Source organism: Chiloscyllium plagiosum, unplaced genomic scaffold (genome assembly GCF_037043375.1).
Source record: "Chiloscyllium plagiosum isolate Xiang-an unplaced genomic scaffold, Cpla_swu_hap1 HiC_scaffold_21, whole genome shotgun sequence".
NCBI lineage: Eukaryota > Metazoa > Chordata > Chondrichthyes > Orectolobiformes > Hemiscylliidae > Chiloscyllium > Chiloscyllium plagiosum.
In genome coordinates this window covers 2,458,821-2,484,464 of record NW_028270159.1, presented here as the reverse complement: position 1 = coordinate 2,484,464, position 25,644 = coordinate 2,458,821, and the positions used below count along the sequence as shown (strand labels likewise).

The window sequence follows — 25,644 nt, the reverse complement described above, 5'->3', positions numbered from 1 at the left end:
TTGAAAATCACACTGTCGAAAATCGCCTTTCCCATTCAGTAAAATGTTTGCGATACCCACACAACATCCACAATTTAGTGTCTAGATCAGAGTGGTGCTGGGAAGACACAGCAGGTCAGGCAGCATCCGAAGAGCAGGAAAGTCGAGGTTATGGGCAAAAGCCCTTCACCAGGAATCAACATCCACAATTTGTCAATCACATTATAGCCTGCTTGCACTGATGTAACCTGCTTTCTCGCAGAGTGACCTGTACTGCAAGTTGAAAGTCAACCTGTATCACGTGTTTCAGATCCTGCGATGCTTCATTGTGGTGATCAGGAGCCGGTGACCTTTGGAGCCGGTGACCTTTGGAGCCGGTGACCTTTGGAGCCGGTGACCTTTGGAGCCGGTGACCTTTGGAGCCGGTGACCTTTGGAGCCGGTGACCTTTGGAGTAGCGATTGCAGAACCAACTTGGATGAAATAAAGTAAAATTGGTAAAGTGAGGTGGAGCAAGATGAGTAACTTGGATTGCAGCATGTACTGAATGGGCAGAGCGGCCAGTTCCTGTGCTGTAATCTTGGTTCATTCCTGCTTCAGGTTCCAAGATTGAATCCACCTCATCAGAACTGAGGAAAGGTGCTGTTTGCAGTGTGGCCAGCAGAGAGCAGTGTTTACCATGATTACTGTGTGGCTGACTCACTCTGTTTTGTTCAGGTGTGTGGGCTCGGGCACTGGGAGAAATGGCAGGAGTCAATGTCCCACTCATTGGCATGCGCCACGCGTATGTGGTGACAGAGCGGATTGAAGGAATCCAGGTAGGTGTTGGTGTCAGGAGTAGGGTCAGACACTGTGTGGAGTGAATCCCGTGTGGTCTTGAGTTTGTGTTTATTTGATGGTTTGCTTTGTTAGGATCCAGCTCCAGATGTATCGAGAGCACGACCAGCCTGACCCTTCCACCTCCAATCACCTCCAGCCTGACCCTTCCACCTCCAATCACCTCCAGCCTGACCCTTCCACCTCCAATCACCTCCAGCCTGACCCTTCCACCTCCAATCACCTCCAGCCTGACCCTTCCACCTCCAATCACCTCCAGCCTGACCCTTCCACCTCCAGTTACCTCCAGCCTGACCCTTCCACCTCCAATCACCTCCAGCCTGACCCTTCCACCTCCAGTTACCTCCAGCCTGACCCTTCCACCTCCAGTTACCTCCAGCCTGACCCTTCCACCTCCAATCACCTCCAGCCTGACCCTTCCACCTCCAGTTACCTCCAGCCTGACCCTTCCACCTCCAATCACCTCCAGCCTGACCCTTCCACCTCCAATCACCTCCAGCCTGACCCTTCCACCTCCAATCACCTCCAGCCTGACCCTTCCACCTCCAATCACCTCCAGCCTGACCCTTCCACCTCCAATCACCTCCAGCCTGACCCTTCCACCTCCAATCACCTCCAGCCTGACCCTTCCACCTCCAATCACCTCCAGCCTGACCCTTCCACCTCCAATCACCTCCAGCCTGACCCTTCCACCTCCAATCACCTCCAGCCTGACCCTTCCACCTCCAGTTACCTCCAGCCTGACCCTTCCACCTCCAATCACCTCCAGCCTGACCCTTCCACCTCCAATCACCTCCAGCCTGACCCTTCCACCTCCAATCACCTCCAGCCTGACCCTTCCACCTCCAGTTACCTCCAGCCTGACCCTTCCACCTCCAATCACCTCCAGCCTGACCCTTCCACCTCCAATCACCTCCAGCCTGACCCTTCCACCTCCAGTTACCTCCAGCCTGACCCTTCCACCTCCAATCACCTCCAGCCTGACCCTTCCACCTCCAATCACCTCCAGCCTGACCCTTTCACCTCCAGTTACCTCCAGCCTGACCCTTCCACCTCCAATCACCTCCAGCCTGACCCTTCCACCTCCAATCACCTCCCATGAGGACACTGACTTTGCATGGGATATGGGCTCCACTTGGTGATCCCTCATTCTGCACGCACCAGTGTTCCTGTAACTGTCCCTGTGGAGTGGGGGGGGGGGAATTGGGGGGGCATCGCAGCTAATCAGACTTTATCCTAAATCAACATGGAACACATTTGACAGCAAGTTTCACTGGGCAGTGGGTAGAGTTTGCAGTTACTGTTCCCCCTTTCTCATTGTGTAAACATCAGCCCTGCATTTCCATATTGCAGTTCGGCTCCTTGTGAAATCCTACAGCCGGTGAATCCTACAGCCGGTGAATCCTACAGCCGGTGAATCCTACAGCCGGTGAATCCTACAGCCGGTGAAATCCTACAGCCGGTGAAATCCTACAGCCGGTGATATCCTACAGCCGGTGAATCCTACAGCCGGTGAATCCTACAGCCGGTGAAATCCTACAGCCGGTGAATCCTACAGCCGGTGAATCCTACAGCCGGTGCCATATATGTGAACGTATGATGCAGCATCAGCGTTAGCCTCCAGCTCTCTCACTGAGAGCAGAACCACCTTCAGTTCCACTTCCTTAGAATGTTCGTAGCTCACAACACATTGATGCAGTGTGTCAAAGACCAATGTTAGATACAGAGTAAAGCTCCCTCTACACTGTCCCCATCAAACACTCCCAGACAGGGACAGCATGGGGTTAGATACAGAGTAAAGCTCCTTCTACACTGTCCCCCCATCAAACACTCCCAGACAGAGACAGCATGGGGTTAGATACAGAGTAAAGCTCCTTCTACACTGTCCCTCATCAAACACTCCCAGACAGGGACAGCATGGGGTTAGATACAGAGTAAAGCTCCCTCTACACTGTCCCCATCAAACACTCCCAGGACAGGGACAGCACGGGGTTAGATACAGAGTAAAGCTCTCTCTACACTGTCCCCCATCAAACACTCCCAGGGACAGGGACAGCACGTGGTTAGATACAGAATAAAGCTCTCTCGACACAGTTCCCCATCAAACACTCCCAGGAGAGAGATGGGGACAATGTAGCCGGGACTTTACTCTGTATTTAACCTAAAACTGACTGTTTTTGATGGGGGACACTGTGGAGGAAGCTTTACTCTGTATTTAACGCCATGCTGTCCCTGTCCTGGGAGTGTTGGATGGGGGGACAGTGTAGAGAGAGCTTTACTCTGTATTAAACCCTGTGCTGTCCATGTCCTGGGAGTGATTGACAGGGGCAATGTGGAGGGAGCTGAAAATGTGTTGCTGAAAAGCGCAGCAGGGCATGTGGAGGGAGGTTTACTCTGTATTTAACTCCTATCCTGGGAGTGTTTGATGGGGACAGTGTAAAGGGAGCTTTACTCTGTATTTAACCACTGCCCTGGGAGTGTTTGATGGGGACAGTGCAGAGGGAGCTTTACTCTGTATCTAACCCCGGCTTGCTCCTGCCTCTGGGAGTAGATGACTGGGTGATGGGACTTTCACTTCATGGGAACACATGTCTCAAGCAACTTGCTCTGTTTTATTTTTGCAGAATATGCCAAATGTTCGAGATCACGATAGCTCGGTGTATCTCCGTCTCCAAGGGGACGCTCTCTCGGTCGGGGGATATGAGCCAAACCCGAATTTCTGGGAAGAGGTGAGATGGTCAGTGTGGTGAGAGGTGAGGTGGTCAGTGTGGTGGTCAGTGTGGTCAGTGTGGTGCAAGGTGAGGTGGTCAGTGTGGTGAGAGGTGAGGTGGTCAGTGTGGTGAGAGGTGAGGTGGTCAATGTGGTGAGACGTGAGGTGGTCAGTGTGGCGAGAGATGAGGTGGTCAGTGTGGTGAGAGGTGGGGTGGTCAATGTGGTGAGAGAGGTGAGGTGGTCAGTGTGGTGTGACGTGAGGTGGTCAGTGTGGTGCGATGTGAGGTGGTCAGTGTGGCGAGAGATGAGGTGGTCAGTGTGGTGAGAGGTGGGGTGGTCAATGTGGTGAGAGAGGTGAGGTGGTCAGTGCGGTGTGACGTGAGGTGGTCAGTGCGGTGCGACGTGAGATGGTCAGTGTGGTGCAAGATGAGGTGGTCAGTGTGGTGAGAGGTGAAGTGGTCAGTGTGGTGAGAGGTGAGGTGGTCAGTGTGGTGCGACGTGAGGTGGTCAGTGTGGTGAGAGTTGAGGTGGTCAGTGTGGTGCGACGTGAGGTGGTCAGTGTGGTGAGAGGTGAGGTGGTCAATGTGGTGAGAGATGAGGTGGTCAGTGTGGTGAGAAAGGAGGTGGTCAGTGTGGTGAGAGGTGAGGTGGTCATTGTGGTGAGAGAGATGAGGTGGTCAGTGTGGTGCGACGTGAGGTGGTCAGTGTGGTGAGAAAGGAGGTGGTCAGTGTGGTGAGAGGTGAGGTGGTCATTGTGGTGAGAGAGATGAGGTGGTCAGTGTGGTGCGACGTGAGGTGGTCAGTGTGGTGAGAAAGGAGGTGGTCAGTGTGGTGAGAGGTGAGGTGGTCATTGTGGTGAGAGAGATGAGGTGGTCAGTGTGGAGCGACGTGAGGTGGTCAGTGTGGTGAAAGAGGAGGTGGTCAGTGTGGTGCGACGTGAGGTGGTCAGTGTGGTGAGAGGTGAGGTGGTCAATGTGGTGAGAGATGAGGTGGTCAGTGTGGTGAGAGATGAGTTGGCCGGTGTGGTGAGAGGTGAGGTGGTCAGTGTGGTGAGAGGTGAGGTGGTCAGTGTGGTGAGAGTTGAGGTGGTCAGTGTGGTGAGAGGTGAGGTGGTCAGTGTGGTGAGACGTGAGGTGGTCAGTGTGGTGAGAGGTGAGGTGGTCAGTGTGGTGAGAGGTGAGGTGGTCAGTGTGGTGCGACGTGAGGTGGTCAGTGTGGTGAGAGTTGAGGTGGTCAGTGTGGTGCGACGTGAGGTGGTCAGTGTGGTGAGAGGTGAGGTGGTCAGTGTGGTGAGAGGTGAGGTGGTCAGTGTGGTAAGAGGTGAGGTGGTCAGTGTGGTGCGACGTGAGGTGGTCTGCGTGGTGTGAGATGAGGTGGTCAGTGTGGTAAGAGGTGAGGTGGTCAGTGTGGTGAGAGGTGAGGTGGTCAGTGTGGTGCGACGTGAGGTGGTCAGTGTGGTGAGAGTTGAGGTGGTCAGTGTGGTGCGACATGAGGTGGTCAGTGTGGTGAGAGATGAGGTGGTCAGTGTGGTAAGAGGTGAGGTGGTCAGTGTGGTGAGAGGTGAGGTGGTCAGTGTGGTGCGACGTGAGGTGGTCAGTGTGGTGAGAGGTGAGGTGGTCAGTGTGGTGAGAGGTGAAGTGGTCAGTCTGGTGTCAGATGAGATGGTCAATGTGGTGAGAGGTGAGGTGGTCAGTGTGGTGAGTGATGAGGTGGTCGGTGTGGTGAGAGGTGAGGTGGTCAGTGTGGTGAGAGGTGAGGTGGTCAGTGTGGTGAGAGGTGAGGTGGACAGTGTGGTGCAAGGTGAGGTCAGTGTGGTGATCGGTGAGGCAATCAATGTGGTGAGAGGTGAGGTGGTCAGTGTGGTGAGAGGTGAGGTGGTCAGTGTGGTGAGAGGTGAGGTGGTCATTGTGGTGAGAGAGATGAGGTGGTCAGTGTTTTGCGACATGAGGTGGTCAGTGTGGTGAGAGTTGAGGTGGTCAGTGTGGTGCGACGTGAGGTGGTCAGTGTGGTGAGAGGTGAGGTGGTCAGTGTGGTGAGAGGTGAGGTGGTCATTGTGGTGAGAGATGAAATGGTTAGTGTGGTGAGAGGTGAGGTGGTCAATGTGGTGAGAGGTGAGTGGTCAGTGTGGCGAGAGATGAGGTGGTCAGTGTGGTGAGAGGTGAGATGGTCATTGTGGTGAGAGAGGACGTGGTCAGTGTGGTGAGAGGTGGGGTGGTCAGTTTGGTGAGAGATGAGGTGGTCAGTGTGGTGAGAGGTGGGGTGGTCAGTGTGGTGCGATGTGAGGTGGTCAGTGTGGTGAGAGGTGAAGTGGTTAGTGTGGTGTGAGATGAGGTGGTCAGTATGGTGCAAGATGAGGTGGTCAGTGTGGTGAGAGGTGAGGTGGTCAGTGTGGTGCAAGTTGTGGTGGTCAATGTGGTGAGAGGTGAGGTGGTCATTGTGGTGAGAGAGATGAGGTGGTCAGTGTGGAGCGACGTGAGGTGGTCAGTGTGGTGAGAGAGGAGGTGGTCAGTGTGGTGCGACGTGAGGTGGTCAGTGTGGTGAGAGGTGAGGTGGTCAGTGTGGTGAGAGAGATGAGGTGGTCAGTGTGGAGCGACGTGAGGTGGTCAGTGTGGTGAGAGAGGAGGTGGTCAGTGTGGTGCGATGTGAGGTGGTCAGTGTGGTGAGAGATGAGGTGGTCAATGTGGTGAGAGGTGAGGTGGTCAGTGTGGTGAGAGATGAGGTGGTCAGTGTGGTGAGAGATGAGGTGGTCATTGTGGTGAGAGAGATGAGGTGGTCAGTGTGGAGTGACGTGAGGTGGTCAGTGTGGTGAGAGAGGAGGTGGTCAGTGTGGTGAGAGATGAGGTGGTCAGTGTGGTGAGAGATGAGTTGGTCGGTGTGGTGAGAGGTGAGGTGGTCAGTGTGGTGTGAGATGAGGTGGTCAGTGTGCTGAGAGGTGAGGTGGTCAGTGTGGTGAGAGGTGAGGTGGTCAGTGTGGAGCGACGTGAGGTGGTCAGTGTGGTGAGAGGTGAGGTGGTCAGTGTGGTGAGAGGTGAGGTGGTCAGTGTGGTGAGAGTTGAGGTGGTCAGTGCGGTAAGAGGTGAGGTGGTCAGTGTGGTGAGAGGTGAGGTGGTCAGTGTGGTGAGAGGTGAGGTGGTCAGTGTGGTGAGAGGTGAGGTGGTCAGTGTGGTGCGACGTGAGGTGGTCAGTGTGTTGAGAGTTGAGGTGGTCAGTGTGGTGCGACGTGAGGTGGTCAGTGTGTTGAGAGTTGAGGTGGTCAGTGTGGTGAGAGAGGAGGTGGTCAGTGTGGTGAGAGGTGAGGTGGTCAGTGTGGTGAGAGGTGAGGTGGTCAGTGTGGTGCGATGTGAGGTGGTCAGTGTGGTGAGAGGTGAGGTGGTCAGTGTGGTGAGAGGTGAGGTGGTCAGTGTGGTGAGAGTTGAGGTGGTCAGTGTGGTAAGAGGTGAGGTGGTCAGTGTGGTGAGAGGTGAGGTGGTCAGTGTGGTGAGAGGTGAGGTGGTCAGTGTGGTGCGACGTGAGGTGGTCAGTGTGTTGAGAGTTGAGGTGGTCAGTGTGGTGCGACGTGAGGTGGTCAGCGTGGTGTGAGATGAGGTGGTCAGTGTGGTAAGAGGTGAGGTGGTCAGTGTGGTGAGAGGTGAGGTGGTCAGTGTGGTGCGACGTGAGGTGGTCAGTGTGGTGAGAGTTGAGGTGGTCAGTGTGGTGCGACATGAGGTGGTCAGTGTGGTGAGAGATGAGGTGGTCAGTGTGGTAAGAGGTGAGGTGGTCAGTGTGGTGAGAGGTGAGGTGGTCAGTGTGGTGCGACGTGAGGTGGTCAGTGTGGTGAGAGGTGAGGTGGTCAGTGTGGTGAGAGGTGAAGTGGTCAGTCTGGTGTCAGATGAGATGGTCAATGTGGTGAGAGGTGAGGTGGTCAGTGTGGTGAGTGATGAGGTGGTCGGTGTGGTGAGAGGTGAGGTGGTCAGTGTGGTGAGAGGTGAGGTGGTCAGTGTGGTGAGAGGTGAGGTGGACAGTGTGGTGCAAGGTGAGGTCAGTGTGGTGATCGGTGAGGCAATCAATGTGGTGAGAGGTGAGGTGGTCAGTGTGGTGAGAGGTGAGGTGGTCAGTGTGGTGAGAGGTGAGGTGGTCATTGTGGTGAGAGAGATGAGGTGGTCAGTGTTTTGCGACATGAGGTGGTCAGTGTGGTGAGAGTTGAGGTGGTCAGTGTGGTGCGACGTGAGGTGGTCAGTGTGGTGAGAGGTGAGGTGGTCAGTGTGGTGAGAGGTGAGGTGGTCATTGTGGTGAGAGATGAAATGGTTAGTGTGGTGAGAGGTGAGGTGGTCAATGTGGTGAGAGGTGAGTGGTCAGTGTGGCGAGAGATGAGGTGGTCAGTGTGGTGAGAGGTGAGATGGTCATTGTGGTGAGAGAGGACGTGGTCAGTGTGGTGAGAGGTGGGGTGGTCAGTTTGGTGAGAGATGAGGTGGTCAGTGTGGTGAGAGGTGGGGTGGTCAGTGTGGTGCGATGTGAGGTGGTCAGTGTGGTGAGAGGTGAAGTGGTTAGTGTGGTGTGAGATGAGGTGGTCAGTATGGTGCAAGATGAGGTGGTCAGTGTGGTGAGAGGTGAGGTGGTCAGTGTGGTGCAAGTTGTGGTGGTCAATGTGGTGAGAGGTGAGGTGGTCATTGTGGTGAGAGAGATGAGGTGGTCAGTGTGGAGCGACGTGAGGTGGTCAGTGTGGTGAGAGAGGAGGTGGTCAGTGTGGTGCGACGTGAGGTGGTCAGTGTGGTGAGAGGTGAGGTGGTCAGTGTGGTGAGAGAGATGAGGTGGTCAGTGTGGAGCGACGTGAGGTGGTCAGTGTGGTGAGAGAGGAGGTGGTCAGTGTGGTGCGATGTGAGGTGGTCAGTGTGGTGAGAGATGAGGTGGTCAATGTGGTGAGAGGTGAGGTGGTCAGTGTGGTGAGAGATGAGGTGGTCAGTGTGGTGAGAGATGAGGTGGTCATTGTGGTGAGAGAGATGAGGTGGTCAGTGTGGAGTGACGTGAGGTGGTCAGTGTGGTGAGAGAGGAGGTGGTCAGTGTGGTGAGAGATGAGGTGGTCAGTGTGGTGAGAGATGAGTTGGTCGGTGTGGTGAGAGGTGAGGTGGTCAGTGTGGTGTGAGATGAGGTGGTCAGTGTGCTGAGAGGTGAGGTGGTCAGTGTGGTGAGAGGTGAGGTGGTCAGTGTGGAGCGACGTGAGGTGGTCAGTGTGGTGAGAGGTGAGGTGGTCAGTGTGGTGAGAGGTGAGGTGGTCAGTGTGGTGAGAGTTGAGGTGGTCAGTGCGGTAAGAGGTGAGGTGGTCAGTGTGGTGAGAGGTGAGGTGGTCAGTGTGGTGAGAGGTGAGGTGGTCAGTGTGGTGAGAGGTGAGGTGGTCAGTGTGGTGCGACGTGAGGTGGTCAGTGTGTTGAGAGTTGAGGTGGTCAGTGTGGTGCGACGTGAGGTGGTCAGTGTGTTGAGAGTTGAGGTGGTCAGTGTGGTGAGAGAGGAGGTGGTCAGTGTGGTGAGAGGTGAGGTGGTCAGTGTGGTGAGAGGTGAGGTGGTCAGTGTGGTGCGATGTGAGGTGGTCAGTGTGGTGAGAGGTGAGGTGGTCAGTGTGGTGAGAGGTGAGGTGGTCAGTGTGGTGAGAGTTGAGGTGGTCAGTGTGGTAAGAGGTGAGGTGGTCAGTGTGGTGAGAGGTGAGGTGGTCAGTGTGGTGAGAGGTGAGGTGGTCAGTGTGGTGCGACGTGAGGTGGTCAGTGTGTTGAGAGTTGAGGTGGTCAGTGTGGTGCGACGTGAGGTGGTCAGTGTGGTGAGAGGTGAGGTGGTCAGTGTGGTGAGAGGTGAGGTGGTCAGTGTGGTGATAGGTGAGGTGGTCAGTGTGGTGAGAGGTGAGGTGGTCAATGTGGTGCGACGTGAGGTGGTCAGTGTGGTGAGAGGTGAGGTGGTCAGTGTGGTGAGAGGTGAGGTGGTCAATGTGGTGCGACGTGAGGTGGTCAGTGTGGTGAGAGGTGAGGTGGTCAGTGTGGTGAGAGGTGAGGTGGTCAGTGTGGTGCGACGTGAGGTGGTCAGTGTGGTGCGACGTGAGGTGGTCAGTGTGGTGAGAGATTAGGTGGTCAGTGTGGTAAGAGGTGAGGTGGTCAGTGTGGTGCGACATGAGGTGGTCAGTGTGGTGAGAGGTAAGGTGGTCGGTGTGGTGAGAGGTTAGGTGGTCAGTGTGGTGAGAGGTGAAGTGGTCAGTCTGGTGTGAGATGAGGTGGTCAGTGTGGTGAGAGGTGAGGTGGTCAATGTGGTGAGAGGTGAGGTGGTCAGTGTGGTGAGAGGTGAGGTGGTCAGTGTGGTGCAAGGTGAGGTGGTCAGTGTGGTGAGAGGTGAGGTGGTCAGTGTGGTGAGAGGTGAGGTGGTCAAGGTGGTGAGAGGTGAGGTGGTCAGTGTGGTGCAAGGTGAGGTCAGTGTGGTGATAGGTGAGGCGGTCAATGTGGTGAGAGGTGAGGTGGTCAGTGTGGTGAGAGAGATGAGGTGGTCAGTGTTTTGCGACATGTGGTGGTCAGTGTGGTGAGAGGTGAGGTGGTCAATGTGGTGAGAGGTGAGGTGGTCAGTGTGGTGAGAGGTGAGGTGGTCAGTGTGGTGAGAGGTGAGGTGGACAGTGTGGTGAGAGATGAGGCGGTCAATGTGGTGAGAGGTGAGGTGGTCAGTGTGGTGAGAGGTGAGGTGGTCAGTGTGGTGAGAGGTGAGGTGGACAGTGTGGTGAGAGATGAGGCGGTCAATGTGGTGAGAGATGAGGCGGTCAATGTGGTGAGAGGTGAGGTGGTCAGTGTGGTGAGAGAGATGAGGTGGTCAGTGTTTTGCGACATGTGGTGGTCAGTGTGGTGAGAGGTGAGGTGGTCATTGTGGTGAGAGATGAAATGGTCAGTGTGGTGAGAGGTGAGATGGTCATTGTGGTGAGAGAGGACGTGGTCAGTGTGGTGAGAGGTGGAGTGGTCAGTTTGGTGAGAGATGAGGTGGTCAGTGTGGTGAGAGGTGGGGTGGTCAGTGTGGTGCGATGTGAGGTGGTCAGTGTGGTGAGAGGTGAAGTGGTCAGTGTGGTGTGAGATGAGGTGGTCAGTGTGGTGAGAGTTGAGGTGGTCAGTGTGCTGCGACGTGAGGTGGTCAGTGTGGTGAGAGGTGAGGTGGTCAGTGTGGTGAGAGGTGAGGTGGTCAGAGTGGTGAGAGATGAGGTGGTCAGTGTGGTAAGAGGTTAGGTGGTCAGTGTGGTGCGACATGAGGTGGTCAGTGTGGTGAGAGGTGAAGTGGTCAGTCTGGTGTGAGATGAGGTGGTCAGTGTGGTGAGAGGTGAGGTGGTCAATGTGGTGAGAGGTGAGGTGGTCAGTGTGGTGAGAGGTGAGGTGGTCAGTGTGGTGCAAGGTGAGGTGGTCAGTGTGGTGAGAGACGAGGTAGTCAGTGTGGTGCAAGGTGAGGTGGTCAGTGTGGTGAGAGAAGAGGTGGTCAGTGTGGTGGTCAGTGTGGTGCGAGGTGACGTGGTCAATGTGGTGAGAGGTGAAGTCAGTGTGGTGTGAGATGAGGTGGTCAGTGTGGTGCAAGATGAGGTGGTCAGTGTGGTGAGAGGTGAGTGGTCAGTGTGGTGAGAGATGAGGTGGTCAGTGTGGTGAGAGAGATGAGGTGGTCAGTGTTTTGCGACGTGAGATGGTCAGTGTGGTGAGAGGTGAGGTGGTCATTGTGGTGAGAGGTGAGGTGGTCAGTGTGGTGAGAGATGAGGTGGTCAGTGTTTTGCGATGTGAGGTGGTCAGTGTGGTGAGAGGTGAGGTGGTCATTGTGGTGAGAGATGAAATGGTTAATGTGGTGAGAGGTGAGGTGGTCAGTGTTGTGGTCAATGTGGTGAGAGGTGAGTGGTCAGTGTGGCGAGAGATGAGGTAGTCAGTGTGGGGAGAGGTGAGGTGGTCAGTGTGTGAGAGAGGACGTGGTCAGTGTGGTGGTCAGTGTGGTGAGAGGTGAGGTGGTCAGTGTGGTGAGAGGTGAGGTGGTCAGTGTGGTGCAAGGTGAGGTGGTCAGTGTGGTGAGAGGTGAGGTGGTCAATGTGGTGAGAGGTGAGGTGGTCAGTGTGGTGAGAGGTGAGGTGGTCAGTGTGGTGAGAGGTGAGGTGGTCAGTGTGGTGCAAGGTGAGGTGGTCAGTGTGGTGAGAGGTGAGGTGGTCAATGTGGTGAGAGGTGAGGTGGTCAGTGTGGTGAGAGGTGAGGTGGTCAGTGTGGTGCAAGGTGAAGTGGTCAGTGTGGTGAGAGGTGAGGTGGTCAATGTGGTGAGAGGTGAGGTGGTCAGTGTGGTGAGAGGTGAGGTGGTCAGTGTGGTGAGAGGTGAGGTGGTCAGTGTGGTGCAAGGTGAGGTGGTCAGTGTGGTGAGAGGTGAGGTGGTCAAGGTGGTGAGAGGTGAGTTGGTCAGTGTGGTGAGAGGTGAGGTGGTCAGTGTGGTGTGAGATGAGGTGGTCAATGTGGTGAGAGGTGAGGTAGTCAGTGTGGTGTGAGATGAGGTGGTCAGTGTGGTGAGAGGTGAGGTGGTCAGTGTGGTGAGAGGTGAGGTGGTCAATGTGGTGAGAGGTGAGGTGGTCAGTGTGGTGCAAGATGAGGTGGTCAGTGTGGTGAGAGGTGAGGTGGTCAATGTGGTGAGAGGTGAGGCGGTCAGTGTGGTGAGAGGTGAGGTGGTCAGTGTGGTGCAAGGTGAGGTGGTCAGTGTGGTGAGAGGTGAGGTGGTCAGTGTGGTGAGAGGTGAGGTGGTCAAGGTGGTGAGAGGTGAGGTGGTCAGTGTGGTGAGAGGTGAGGTGATCAGTGTGGTGTGAGATGAGGTGGTCAGTGTGGTGAGAGGTGAGGTGGTCAGTGTGGTGAGAGATGAGGTGGTCAGTGTGGTAAGAGGTGAGGTGGTCAGTGTGGTGAGTGATGAGGTGGTCAGTGTGGTGCGACGTGAGGTGGTCAGTGTGGTGAGAGATGAGGTGGTCAGTGTGGTAAGTGGTGAGGTGGTCAGTGTGGTGCGACGTGAGGTGGTCAGTGTGGTGAGAGGTGAGGTCAGTGTGGTGAGTGATGAGGTGGTCGGTGTGGTGTGAGGTTAGGTGGTCAGTGTGGTGTGAGGTGAGGTGGTCAGTGTGGTGAGAGGTGAAGTGGTCAGTCTGGTGTGAGATGAGATGGTCAATGTGGTGAGAGGTGAGGTGGTCAGTGTGGTGAGTGATGAGGTGGTCGGTGTGGTGAGAGGTGAGGTGGTCAGTGTGGTGAGAGGTGAGGTGGTCAGTGTGGTGAGAGGTGAAGTGGTCAGTCTGGTGTGAGATGAGGTGGTCAGTGTGGTGCAAGGTGAGGTGGTCAGTGTGGTGAGAGAGATGAGGTGGTCATTGTGGTGAGTGATGAAATGGTTAGTGTGGTGAGAGGTGAGGTGGTCAGTGTTGTGGTCAATGTGGTGAGAGGTGAGTGGTCAGTGTGGCAAGAGATGAGGTGGTCAGTGTGGTGAGAGGTGAGATGGTCAGTGTGTGAGAGAGGATGTGGTCAGTGTGGTGCGACGTGAGGTGGTCAGTGTGGTGAGAGGTGAGGTGGTCATTGTGGTGAGAGATGAAATGGTTAGTGTGGTGAGAGGTGAGGTGGTCAGTGTTGTGGTCAATGTGGTGAGAGGTGAGTGGTCAGTGTGGCGAGAGATGAGGTGGTCAGTGTGGTGAGAGAGGACGTGGTCAGTGTGGTGAGAGGTGGGGTGGTCAGTTTGGTGAGAGATGAGGTGGTCAGTGTTGTGAGAGGTGGGGTGGTCAGTGTGGTGCGATGTGAGGTGGTCAGTGTGGTGAGAGGTGAGGTGGTCAGTGTGGTGAGAGGTGTGGTCAGTGTGGTGCGACGTGAGGTGGTCAGTGTGGTGAGAGGTGAGGTGGTCAGTGTGGTGAGAGATGAGGTGGTCAGTGTGGTGCGACGTGAGGTGGTCAGTGTGGTGAGAGGAGATGGTCAGTGTGGTGCGACATGAGGTGGTCAGTGTGGTGAGAGGTGAGGTGGTCAGTGTGGTGAGAGAGATGAGGTGGTCAGTGTGGAGCGACGTGAGGTGGTCAGTGTGGTGAGAGAGGAGGTGGTCAATGTGGTGAGAGGTGAGGTGGTCAATGTGGTGAGAGGTGAGGTGGTCAGTGTGGTGCAAGATGAGGTGGTCAGTGTGGTGTGAGATGAGGTGGTCAATGTGAGATGTGAGGTGGTCAGTGTGGTGAGAGATGAGTTGGTCGGTGTGGTGAGAGGTGAGGTGGTCAGTGTGGTGAGAGTTGAGGTGGTCAGTGTGGTGAGAGGTGAGGTGGTCAGTGTGGTGCGACGTGAGGTGGTCAGTGTGGTGAGACGTGAGGTGGTCAGTGTGGTGAGAGGTGAGGTGGTCAGTGTGGTGAGAGGTGAGGTGGTCAGTGTGGTGCGACGTGAGGTGGTCAGTGTGGTGAAAGTTGAGGTGGTCAGTGTGGTGCGACGTGAGGTGGTCAGTGTGGTGAGAGGTGAGGTGGTCAGTGTGGTGAGAGATGAGGTAGTCAGTGTGGTAAGAGGTGAGGTGGTCAGTTTGGTGCGACGTGAGGTGGTCAGTGTGGTGAGAGATGAGGTGGTCAGTGTGGTAAGAGGTGAGGTGGTCAGTGTGGTGCGACGTGAGGTGGTCAGTGTGGTGTGAGATGAGATGGTCAGTGTGGTAAGAGGTGAGGTGGTCAGTGTGGTGAGAGGTGAGGTGGTCAGTGTGGTAAGAGGTGAGGTGGTCAGTTTGGTGCGACGTGAGGTGGTCAGTGTGGTGAGTGAAGAGGTGGTCGGTGTGGTGAGAGGTGAGGTGGTCAGTGTGGTGTGAGATGAGATGGTCAGTGTGGTAAGAGGTGAGGTGGTCAGTGTGGTGAGAGATGAGGTGGTCAGTGTGGTAAGAGGTGAGGTGGTCAGTGTGGTGAGAGGTGAGGTGGTCAGTGTGGTGAGTGAAGAGGTGGTCGGTGTGGTGAGAGGTGAGGTGGTCAGTGTGGTGAGAGGTGAGGTGGTCAGTCTGGTGTGAGATGAGGTGGTCAGTGTGGTGAGAGGTGAGGTGGTCAGTGTGGTGAGTGATGAGGTGGTCAGTGTGGTGAGAGGTGAAGTGGTCAGTCTGGTGTGAGATGAGATGGTCAATGTGGTGAGAGGTGAGGTGGTCAGTGTGGTGAGTGATGAGGTGGTCAGTGTGGTGAGAGGTGAGGTGGTCAGTGTGGTGAGAGGTGAGGTGGTCAGTGTGGTGAGAGGTGAGATGGTCAGTGTAGTGAGAGATGAGGTGGTCAGTGTGGTGAGAGATGAGTTGGTCGGTGTGGTGAGAGGTGAGGTGGTCAGTGTGGTGAGAGGTGAGGTGGTCAGTGTGGTGAGAGATGAAATGGTTAGTGTGGTGAGAGGTGAGGTGGTCAGTGTGGTGAGAGGTGAGATGGTCATTGTGGTGAGAGAGGACGTGGTCAGTGTGGTGAGAGGTGGGGTGGTCAGTTTGGTGAGAGATGAGGTGGTCAGTGTGTTGAGAGGTGGGGTGGTCAGTGTGGTGAGAGGTGAAGTGATTAGTGTGGTGTGAGATGAGGTGGTCAGTATGGTGCAAGATGAGGTGGTCAGTGTGGTGAGAGATGTGGTCAGTGTGGTGAGAGGTGAGGTGGTCAGTGTGGTGAGAGGTGAGGTGGTCAGTGTGGTGCAAGGTGTGGTGGTCAATGTGGTGAGAGGTGAGGTGGTCATTGTGGTGAGAGAGATGAGGTGGTCAGTGTGGAGCGACGTGATGTGGTCAGTGTGGTGAGAGAGGAGGTGGTCAGTGTGGTGCGACGTGAGGTGGTCAGTGTGGTGAGAGGTGAGGTGGTCAGTGTGGTGAGAGGTGAGGTGGTCAGTGTGGAGCGAAGTGAGGTGGTCAGTGTGGTGAGAGAGGAGGTGGTCAGTGTGGTGCGATGTGAGGTGGTCAGTGTGGTGAGAGATGAGGTGGTCAGTGTGGTGAGAGGTGAGGTGGTCAGTGTGGTGAGAGATGAGGTGGTCAGTGTGGTGAGAGATGAGGTGGTCAGTGTGGTGAGAGAGATGAGGTGGTCAGTGTGGAGCGACGTGAGGTGGTCAGTGTGGTGAGAGATGAGGTGGTCAGTGTGGTGAGAGATGAGGTGGTCAGTGTGGTGAGAGATGAGGTGGTCAATGTGAGATGTGAGGTGGTCAGTGTGGTGAGAGATGAGGTGGTCATTGTGGTGAGAGAGATGAGGTGATCAGTGTGGAGTGACGTGAGGTGGTCAGTGTGGTGAGAGAGGAGGTGGTCAGTGTGGTGAGAGGTGAGGTGGTCATTGTGGTGAGAGAGATGAGGTGGTCAGTGTGGAGCGACGTGAGGTGGTCAGTGTGGTGAGAGGTGAGGTGGTCAATGTGGTGAGAGATGAGGTGGTCAGTGTGGTGAGAGATGAGTTGGTCGGTGTGGTGAGAGGTGAGGTGGTCAGTGTGGTGCGATGTGAGGTGGTCATTGTGGTGAGAAAGATGAGGTGGTCATTGTGGTGAGAGAGATGAGGTGGTCAGTGTGGAGCGACGTGAGGTGGTCAGTGTGGTGAGAGGTGAGGTGGTCAATGTGGTGAGAGATGAGGTGGTCAGTGTGGTGCGACGTGAGGTGGTCAGTGTGGTGAGAGGTGAGGTGGTCAATGTGGTGAGAGATGAGGTGGTCAGTGTGGTGAGAGGTGAGGTGGTCAGTGTGGTGAGAGGTGAGGTGGTCAATGTGGTGAGAGATGAGGTGGTCAGTGTCGTGAGAGATGAGGTGGTCAGTGTGGTGAGAGGTGAGGTGGTCAGTGTGGTGAGAGGTGAGGTGGTCAGTGTGGTGAGAGGTGAGGTGATCAGTGTGGTGTGAGATGAGGTGGTCAGTGTGGTGCGACGTGAGGTGGTCAGTGTGTTGAGAGTTGAGGTGGTCAGTGTGGTGCGACGTGAGGTGGTCAGTGTGGTGAGAGGTGAGGTGGTCAGTGTGGTAAGAGGTGAGGTGGTCAGTGTGGTGCGACGTGAGGTGGTCAGTGTGGTGCGACGTGAGGTGGTCAGTGTGGTGCGACGTGAGGTGGTCAGTGTGGTGAGTGATGAGGTGGTCGGTGTGGTGAGAGGTTAGGTGGTCAGTGTGGTGAGAGGTGAAGTGGTCAGTCTTTTGTGAGATGAAGTGGTCAGTGTGGTGAGAGGTGAGGTAGTCAGTGTGGTGAGAGGTGAGGTGGTCAGTGTGGTGAGAGGTGAAGTGGTCAGTCTGGTGTGAGATGAGATGGTCAATGTGGTGAGAGGTGAGGTGGTCAGTGTGGTGAGTGATGAGGTGGTCGGTGTGGTGAGAGGTGAGGTGGTCAGTGTGGTGATCGGTGAGGCGGTCAATGTGGTGAGAGGTGAGGTGGTCAGTGTGGTGAGAGGTGAGGTGGTCAGTGTGGTGAGAGAGATGAGGTGGTCAGTGTGGTGAGAGGTGAGGTGGTCATTGTGGTGAGAGAGATGAGGTGCTCAGTGTTTTGCGACATGAGGTGGTCAGTGTGGTGAGAGGTGAGGTGGTCATTGTGGTGAGAGATGAAATGGTCAGTGTGGTGAGAGGTGAGATGGTCATTGTGGTGAGAGAGGACGTGGTCAGTGTGGTGAGAGGTGGGGTGGTCAGTTTGGTGAGAGATTAGGTGGTCAGTGTGGTGAGAGGTGGGGTGGTCAGTGTGATGCGATGTGAGGTGGTCAGTGTGGTGAGAGGTGAAGTGGTCAGTGTGGTTTGAGATGAGGTGGTCAGTGTGGTGAGAGTTGAGGTGGTCAGTGTGGTGCGACGTGAGGTGGTCAGTGTGGTGAGAAGTGAGGTGGTCAGTGTGGTGAGAGGTGAGGTGGTCAGAGTGGTGAGAGATGAGGTGGTCAGTGTGGTGTGAGATGAGGTGGTCAGTGTGGTGAGAGTTGAGGTGGTCAGTGTGGTGCGACGTGAGGTGGTCAGTGTGGTGAGAGAGGAGGTGGTCAGTGTGGTGCGACGTGAGGTGGTCAGTGTGGTGAGAGGTGAGGTGGTCAGTGTGGAGCGACGTGAGGTGGTCATTGTGGTGAGAGAGGAGGTGGTCAGTGTGGTGCGATGTGAGGTGGTCAGTGTGGTGAGAGATGAGGTGGTCAATGTGGTGAGAGGTGAGGTGGTCAGTGTGGTGAGAGATGAGGTGGTCAGTGTGGTGAGAGATGAGATGGTCAATGTGGTGAGAGGTGAGGTGGTCAGTGTGGTGCAAGATGAGGTGGTCAGTGTGGTGAGAGATGAGATGGTCAATGTGGTGAGAGGTGAGGTGGTCAGTGTGGTGTGAGATGAGGTGGTCAATGTGAGATGTGAGGTGGTCAGTGTGGTGAGAGATGAGGTGGTCAGTGTGGTGAGTGATGAGGTGGTCGGTGTGGTGGTCAGTGTGGTGAGAGGTGAGGTGGTCAGTGAGGTGCAAGGAGAGGTGGTCAGTGTGGTGAGAGGTAAGATGGTCAGTGTGGTGAGAGGTAAGGTGGTCAGTGTGGTGCAAGGTGAGGAGATCAGTGTGGTGAGAGATGAGGTGGTCAGTGTGGTGAGAGATGAGGTGGTCAGTGTGGTGCAAGGTGAGGTGGTCAGTATGGTGTGAGATGAGGTGGTCAGTGTGGTGCAAGATGAAGTGGTCAGTATGGTGAGAGATGTGGTCAGTGTGGTGAGAGATGAGGTGGTCAGTGTGGTGCAAGGTGAGGTGGTCAGTGTGGTGAGAGAAGAGGTGGTCAGTGTGGTGCAAGGTGAGGTGGTCAGTGTGGTGAGAGATGAGGTGGTCAGTGTGGTGAGAGATGAGGTGGTCAGTGTGGTGCAAGGTGAGGTGGTCAGTGTGGTGAGAGATGAGGTGGTCAGTGTGGTGAGAGACGAGGTAGTCAGTGTGGTGCAAGGTGAGGTGGTCAGTGTGGTGAGAGACGAGGTGGTCAGTGTGGTGCAAGGTGAGGTGGTCAGTGTGGTGGTCAGTGTGGTGCGTGGTGACATGGTCAATGTGGTGAGAGGTGAGGTCAGTGTGGTGTGAGATGAGGTGGTCAGTGTGGTGCAAGATGAGGTGGTCAGTGTGGTGAGAGGTGAGGTGGTCAGTGTGGTGAGAGGTGAGGTGGTCAGTGTGGTGAGAGGTGAGGTGGTCAGTGTGGTGAGAGATGAAATGGTTAGTGTGGTGAGAGGTGAGGTGGTCAATGTGGTGAGAGGTGAGGTGGTCAGTGTGGTGAGAGGTGAGGTGGTCAGTGTGGTGAGAGGTGAGGTGGTCAGTGTGGTGAGAGATGAAATGGTTAGTTTGGTGAGAGGTGAGGTGGTCAATGTGGTGAGAGGTGAGTGGTCAGTGTGGCGAGAGATGAGGTGGTCAATGTGGTGAGAGGTGGGGTGGTCAGTTTGGTGAGAGATGAGGTGGTCAGTGTGGTGAGAGGTGGGGTGGTCAGTGTGGTGCGATGTGAGGTGGTCAGTGTGGTGAGAGGTGAAGTGGTTAGTGTGGTGTGAGATGAGGTGGTCAGTATGGTGCAAGATGAGGTGGTCAGTGTGGTGAGAGATGTGGTCAGTGTGGTGAGAGGTGAGGTGGTCAGTGTGGTGAGAGGTGAGGTGGTCAGTGTGGTGCAAGGTGTGGTGGTCAATGTGGTGAGAGGTGAGGTGGTCATTGTGGTGAGAGAGATGAGGTGGTCAGTGTGGAGCGACGTGAGGTGGTCAGTGTGGTGAGAGAGGAGGTGGTCAGTGTGGTGCGACGTGAGGTGGTCAGTGTGTTGAGAGGTGAGGTGGTCAGTGTGGTGAGAGAGATGTGGTCAGTGTGGAGCGACATGAGGTGGTCAGTGTGGTGAGAGAGGAGGTGGTCAGTGTGGTGCGATGTGAGGTGGTCAGTGTGGTGAGAGATGAGGTGGTCAATGTGGTGACAGGTGAGGTGGTCAGTGTGGTGAGAGATGAGGTGGTCAGTGTGGTGAGAGATGAGGTGGTCAATGTGAGATGTGAGGTGGTCAGTGTGGTGAGAGATGAGGTGGTCATTGTGGTGAGAGAGATGAGGTGGTCAGTGTGGAGTGACGTGAGGTGGTCAGTGTGGTGAGAGAGGAGGTGGTCAGTGTGGTGAGAGGTGAGGTGGTCATTGTGGTGAGAGAGATGAGGTGGTCAGTGTGGAGCGACGTGAGGTGGTCAGTGTGGTGAGAGATGAGTTGGTCGGTGTGGTGAGAGGTGAGGTGGTCAGTGTGGTGAGAGGTGAGGTGGTCAGTGTGGTGCGCTGTGAGGTGGTCAGTGTGGTGAGAGGTGAGGTGATCAGTGTGGTGTGAGATGAGGTGGTCAGTGTGGGGAGAGGTGAGGTGGTCAGTGTGGTGAGAGTTGAGGTGGTCAGTGTGGTAAGAGGTGAGGTGGTCAGTGTGGTGAGAGGTGAGGTGGTCAGTGTGGTGAGAGGTGAGGTGGTCAGTGTGGTGCGACGTGAGGTGGTCAGTGTGTTGAGAGTTGAGGTGGTCAGTGTGGTGCGACGTGAGGTGGTCAGTGTGGTGAGAGGTGAGGTGGTCAGTGTGGTGAGAGGTGAGGTGGTCAGTGTGGTGAGAGGTGAGGTGGTCAGTGTGGTGCGACGTGAGGTGGTCAGTGTGGTGAGAGGTGAGGTGGTCAGTGTGGTGAGAGATGAGGTGGTCAGTGTGGTAAGAGGTGAGGTGGTCAGTGTGGTGCGACGTGAGGTGGTCAGTGTGGTGCGACGTGAGGTGGTCAGTGTGGTGAGAGATTAGGTGGTCAGTGTGGTAAGAGGTAAGGTGGTCAGTGTGGTGCGACGTGAGGTGGTCAGTGTGGTGAGAGGTGAGGTGGTCAGTCTGGTGTGAGATGAGGTGGTCAGTGTGGTGAGAGGTGAGGTGGTCAGTGTGGTGAGAGGTGAGGTGGTCAGTGTGGTGAGAGGTGAAGTGGTCAGTCTGGTGTGAGATGAGATGGTCAATGTGGTGAGAGGTGAGGTGGTCAGTGTGGTGAGAGGTGAAGTGGTCAGTCTGGTGTGAGATGAGATGGTCAATGTGGTGAGAGGTGAGGTGGTCAGTGTGGTGAGAGGTGAGGTGGTCAGTGTGGTGAGAGAGGTGAGGTGGTCAGTGTGGTGAGAGAGATGAGGTGGTCAGTGTGGTGAGAGGTGAGGTGGTCATTGTGGTGAGAGATGAGGTGGTCAGTGTGGTGAGAGGTGAGGTGGACAGTGTGGTGCAAGGTGAGGTCAGTGTGGTGATCGGTGAGGCGGTCAATGTGGTGAGAGGTGAGGTGGTCAGTGTGGTGAGAGGTGAGGTGGTCAGTGTGGTGAGAGAGATGAGGTGGTCAGTGTGGTGAGAGGTGAGGTGGTCATTGTGGTGAGAGATGAGGTGGTCAATGTGAGATGTGAGGTGGTCAGTGTGGTGAGAGATGAGGTGGTCATTGTGGTGAGAGAGATGAGGTGGTCAGTGTGGAGTGACGTGAGGTGGTCAGTGTGGTGAGAGAGGAGGTGGTCAGTGTGGTGAGAGGTGAGGTGGTCATTGTGGTGAGAGAGATGAGGTGGTCAGTGTGGAGCGACGTGAGGTGGTCAGTGTGGTGAGAGGTGAGGTGGTCAATGTGGTGAGAGATGAGGTGGTCAGTGTGGTGAGAGATGAGTTGGTCGGTGTGGTGAGAGGTGAGGTGGTCAGTGTGGTGAGAGGTGAGGTGGTCAGTGTGGTGCGATGTGAGGTGGTCAGTGTGGTGAGAGGTGAGGTGGTCAGTGTGGTGCGATGTGAGGTGGTCAGTGTGGTGAGAGGTAAGATGGTCAGTGTGGTGAGAGGTAAGGTGGTCAGTGTGGTGCAAGGTGAGGAGATCAGTGTGGTGAGAGATGAGGTGGTCAGTGTGGTGAGAGATGAGGTGGTCAGTGTGGTGCAAGGTGAGGTGGTCAGTATGGTGTGAGATGAGGTGGTCAGTGTGGTGCAAGATGAAGTGGTCAGTATGGTGAGAGATGTGGTCAGTGTGGTGAGAGATGAGGTGGTCAGTGTGGTGCAAGGTGAGGTGGTCAGTGTGGTGAGAGAAGAGGTGGTCAGTGTGGTGCAAGGTGAGGTGGTCAGTGTGGTGAGAGATGAGGTGGTCAGTGTGGTGAGAGATGAGGTGGTCAGTGTGGTGCAAGGTGAGGTGGTCAGTGTGGTGAGAGATGAGGTGGTCAGTGTGGTGAGAGACGAGGTAGTCAGTGTGGTGCAAGGTGAGGTGGTCAGTGTGGTGAGAGACGAGGTGGTCAGTGTGGTGCAAGGTGAGGTGGTCAGTGTGGTGGTCAGTGTGGTGCGTGGTGACATGGTCAATGTGGTGAGAGGTGAGGTCAGTGTGGTGTGAGATGAGGTGGTCAGTGTGGTGCAAGATGAGGTGGTCAGTGTGGTGAGAGGTGAGGTGGTCAATGTGGTGAGAGAGATGAGGTGGTCAGTGTGGTGAGAGGTGAGGTGGTCATTGTGGTGAGAGAGATGAGGTGGTCAGTGTTTTGCGACGTGAGATGGTCAGTGTGGTGAGTGATGAGGTGGTCGGTGTGGTGAGAGGTGAGGTGGTCAGTGTGGTGAGAGGTAAGGTGGTCAGTGTGGTGAGATGTGAGTTGGTCAGTGTGGTGAGAGATGAGTTGGTCGGTGTGGTGAGAGGTGAGGTGGTCAGTGTGGTGAGAGGTGAGGTGGTCAGTGTGGTGAGAGGTGAGGTGGTCAGTGTGGTGAGAGATGAAATGGTTAGTGTGGTGAGAGGTGAGGTGGTCAATGTGGTGAGAGGTGAGGTGGTCAGTGTGGTGAGAGGTGAGGTGGTCAGTGTGGTGAGAGGTGAGGTGGTCAGTGTGGTGAGAGATGAAATGGTTAGTTTGGTGAGAGGTGAGGTGGTCAATGTGGTGAGAGGTGAGTGGTCAGTGTGGCGAGAGATGAGGTGGTCAATGTGGTGAGAGGTGGGGTGGTCAGTTTGGTGAGAGATGAGGTGGTCAGTGTGGTGAGAGGTGGGGTGGTCAGTGTGGTGCGATGTGAGGTGGTCAGTGTGGTGAGAGGTGAAGTGGTTAGTGTGGTGTGAGATGAGGTGGTCAGTATGGTGCAAGATGAGGTGGTCAGTGTGGTGAGAGATGTGGTCAGTGTGGTGAGAGGTGAGGTGGTCAGTGTGGTGAGAGGTGAGGTGGTCAGTGTGGTGCAAGGTGTGGTGGTCAATGTGGTGAGAGGTGAGGTGGTCATTGTGGTGAGAGAGATGAGGTGGTCAGTGTGGAGCGACGTGAGGTGGTCAGTGTGGTGAGAGAGGAGGTGGTCAGTGTGGTGCGACGTGAGGTGGTCAGTGTGTTGAGAGGTGAGGTGGTCAGTGTGGTGAGAGAGATGAGGTGGTCAGTGTGGAGCGACGTGAGGTGGTCAGTGTGGTGAGAGAGGAGGTGGTCAGTGTGGTGCGATGTGAGGTGGTCAGTGTGGTGAGAGATGAGGTGGTCAATGTGGTGACAGGTGAGGTGGTCAGTGTGGTGAGAGATGAGGTGGTCAGTGTGGTGAGAGATGAGGTGGTCAATGTGAGATGTGAGGTGGTCAGTGTGGTGAGAGATGAGGTGGTCATTGTGGTGAGAGAGATGAGGTGGTCAGTGTGGAGTGACGTGAGGTGGTCAGTGTGGTGAGAGAGGAGGTGGTCAGTGTGGTGAGAGGTGAGGTGGTCATTGTGGTGAGAGAGATGAGGTGGTCAGTGTGGAGCGACGTGAGGTGGTCAGTGTGGTGAGAGATGAGTTGGTCGGTGTGGTGAGAGGTGAGGTGGTCAGTGTGGTGAGAGGTGAGGTGGTCAGTGTGGTGCGCTGTGAGGTGGTCAGTGTGGTGAGAGGTGAGGTGATCAGTGTGGTGTGAGATGAGGTGGTCAGTGTGGGGAGAGGTGAGGTGGTCAGTGTGGTGAGAGTTGAGGTGGTCAGTGTGGTAAGAGGTGAGGTGGTCAGTGTGGTGAGAGGTGAGGTGGTCAGTGTGGTGCGACGTGAGGTGGTCAGTGTGTTGAGAGTTGAGGTGGTCAGTGTGGTGCGACGTGAGGTGGTCAGTGTGGTGAGAGGTGAGGTGGTCAGTGTGGTGAGAGGTGAGGTGGTCAGTGTGGTGAGAGGTGAGGTGGTCAGTGTGGTGAGAGATGAGGTGGTCAGTGTGGTGCGACGTGAGGTGGTCAGTGTGGTGCGACGTGAGGTGGTCAGTGTGGTGAGAGATTAGGTGGTCAGTGTGGTAAGAGGTAAGGTTGTCAGTGTGGTGCGACGTGAGGTGGTCAGTGTGGTGAGAGGTGAGGTGGTCAGTCTGGTGTGAGATGAGGTGGTCAGTGTGGTGAGAGGTGAGGTGGTCAGTGTGGTGAGAGGTGAGGTGGTCAGTGTGGTGAGAGGTGAAGTGGTCAGTCTGGTGTGAGATGAGATGGTCAATGTGGTGAGAGGTGAGGTGGTCAGTGTGGTGAGAGGTGAAGTGGTCAGTCTGGTGTGAGATGAGATGGTCAATGTGGTGAGAGGTGAGGTGGTCAGTGTGGTGAGAGGTGAGGTGGTCAGTGTGGTGAGAGAGATGAGGTGGTCAGTGTGGTGAGAGGTGAGGTGGTCATTGTGGTGAGAGATGAGGTGGTCAGTGTGGTGAGAGGTGAGGTGGACAGTGTGGTGCAAGGTGAGGTCAGTGTGGTGATCGGTGAGGCGGTCAATGTGGTGAGAGGTGAGGTGGTCAGTGTGGTGAGAGGTGAGGTGGTCAGTGTGGTGAGAGAGATGAGGTGGTCAGTGTGGTGAGAGGTGAGGTGGTCATTGTGGTGAGAGATGAGGTGGTCAATGTGAGATGTGAGGTGGTCAGTGTGGTGAGAGATGAGGTGGTCATTGTGGTGAGAGAGATGAGGTGGTCAGTGTGGAGTGACGTGAGGTGGTCAGTGTGGTGAGAGAGGAGGTGGTCAGTGTGGTGAGAGGTGAGGTGGTCATTGTGGTGAGAGAGATGAGGTGGTCAGTGTGGAGCGACGTGAGGTGGTCAGTGTGGTGAGAGGTGAGGTGGTCAATGTGGTGAGAGATGAGGTGGTCAGTGTGGTGAGAGATGAGTTGGTCGGTGTGGTGAGAGGTGAGGAGGTCAGTGTGGTGAGAGGTGAGGTGGTCAGTGTGGTGCGATGTGAGGTGGTCAGTGTGGTGAGAGGTGAGGTGGTCAGTGTGGTGAGAGTTGAGGTGGTCAGTGTGGTAAGAGGTGAGGTGGTCAGTGTGGTGAGAGGTGAGGTGGTCAGTGTGGTGAGAGGTGAGGTGGTCAGTGTGGTGCGACGTGAGGTGGTCAGTGTGGTGAGAGGTGGGGTGGTCAGTGTGGTGAGAGATGAGGTGGTCAGTGTGGTAAGAGGTGAGGTGGTCAGTGTGGTGCGACGTGAGGTGGTCAGTGTGGTGCGACGTGAGGTGGTCAGTGTGGTGAGAGATTAGGTGGTCAGTGTGGTAAGAGGTGAGGTGGTCAGTGTGGTGCGACGTGAGGTGGTCAGTGTGGTGAGTGATGAGGTGGTCGGTGTGGTGAGAGGTTAGGTGGTCAGTGTGGTGAGAGGTGAAGTGGTCAGTCTGGTGTGAGATGAGGTGGTCAGTGTGGTGAGAGGTGAGGTGGTCAGTGTGGTGAGAGGTGAAGTGGTCAGTCTGGTGTGAGATGAGATGGTCAATGTGGTGAGAGGTGAGGTGGTCAGTGTGGTGAGAGGTGAGGTGGTCAGTGTGGTGAGAGGTGAGGTGGACAGTGTGGTGCAAGGTGAGGTCAGTGTGGTGATCGGTGAGGCGGTCAATGTGGTGAGAGGTGAGGTGGTCAGTGTGGTGAGAGGTGAGGTGGTCAGTGTGGTGAGAGAGATGAGGTGGTCAGTGTGGTGAGAGGTGAGGTGGTCATTGTGGTGAGAGAGATGAGGTGGTCAGCGTTTTGCGACATGAGGTGGTCAGTGTGGTGAGAGGTGAGATGGTCATTGTGGTGAGAGAGGACGTGGTCAGTGTGGTGAGAGGGGTGGTCAGTTTGGTGAGAGATTAGGTGGTCAGTGTGGTGAGAGGTGGGGTGGTCAGTGTGGTGCGATGTGAGGTGGTCAGTGTGGTGAGAGGTGAAGTGGTCAGTGTGGTGTGAGATGAGGTGGTCAGTGTGGTGAGAGTTGAGGTGGTCAGTGTGGTGCGACGTGAGGTGGTCAGTGTGGTGAGAGGTGAGGTGGTCAGAGTGGTGAGAGATGAGGTGGTCAGTGTGGTGTGAGATGAGGTGGTCAGTGTGGTGAGAGTTGAGGTGGTCAGTGTGGTGAGAGTTGAGGTGGTCAGTGTGGTGCGACGTGAGGTGGTCAGTGTGGTGAGAGGTGAGGTGGTCAGTGTGGTGAGAGGTGAGGTGGTCAGAGT

The 25,644-nt window shown here is 55.6% G+C and overlaps 1 protein-coding gene and 1 pseudogene across 1 annotated transcript in view; both read left to right on the top strand.

Moving 5' to 3' along the window:
• LOC148146082 (uncharacterized) overlaps window positions 1–328 on the top strand; it is a 59,947-nt pseudogene extending 59,619 nt beyond the window's left edge.
• Window positions 1–25,644, top strand: part of sardh (sarcosine dehydrogenase) — a 229,547-nt gene that overhangs the window by 102,639 nt on the left and 101,264 nt on the right. The window contains exons 6-7 of the mRNA XM_087998130.1: window positions 696–796; window positions 3,440–3,544. Of these exons, the coding sequence (XP_087854256.1) occupies window positions 696–796; window positions 3,440–3,544 (206 nt within the window). The remainder of the gene's footprint in view (window positions 1–695; window positions 797–3,439; window positions 3,545–25,644) is intronic.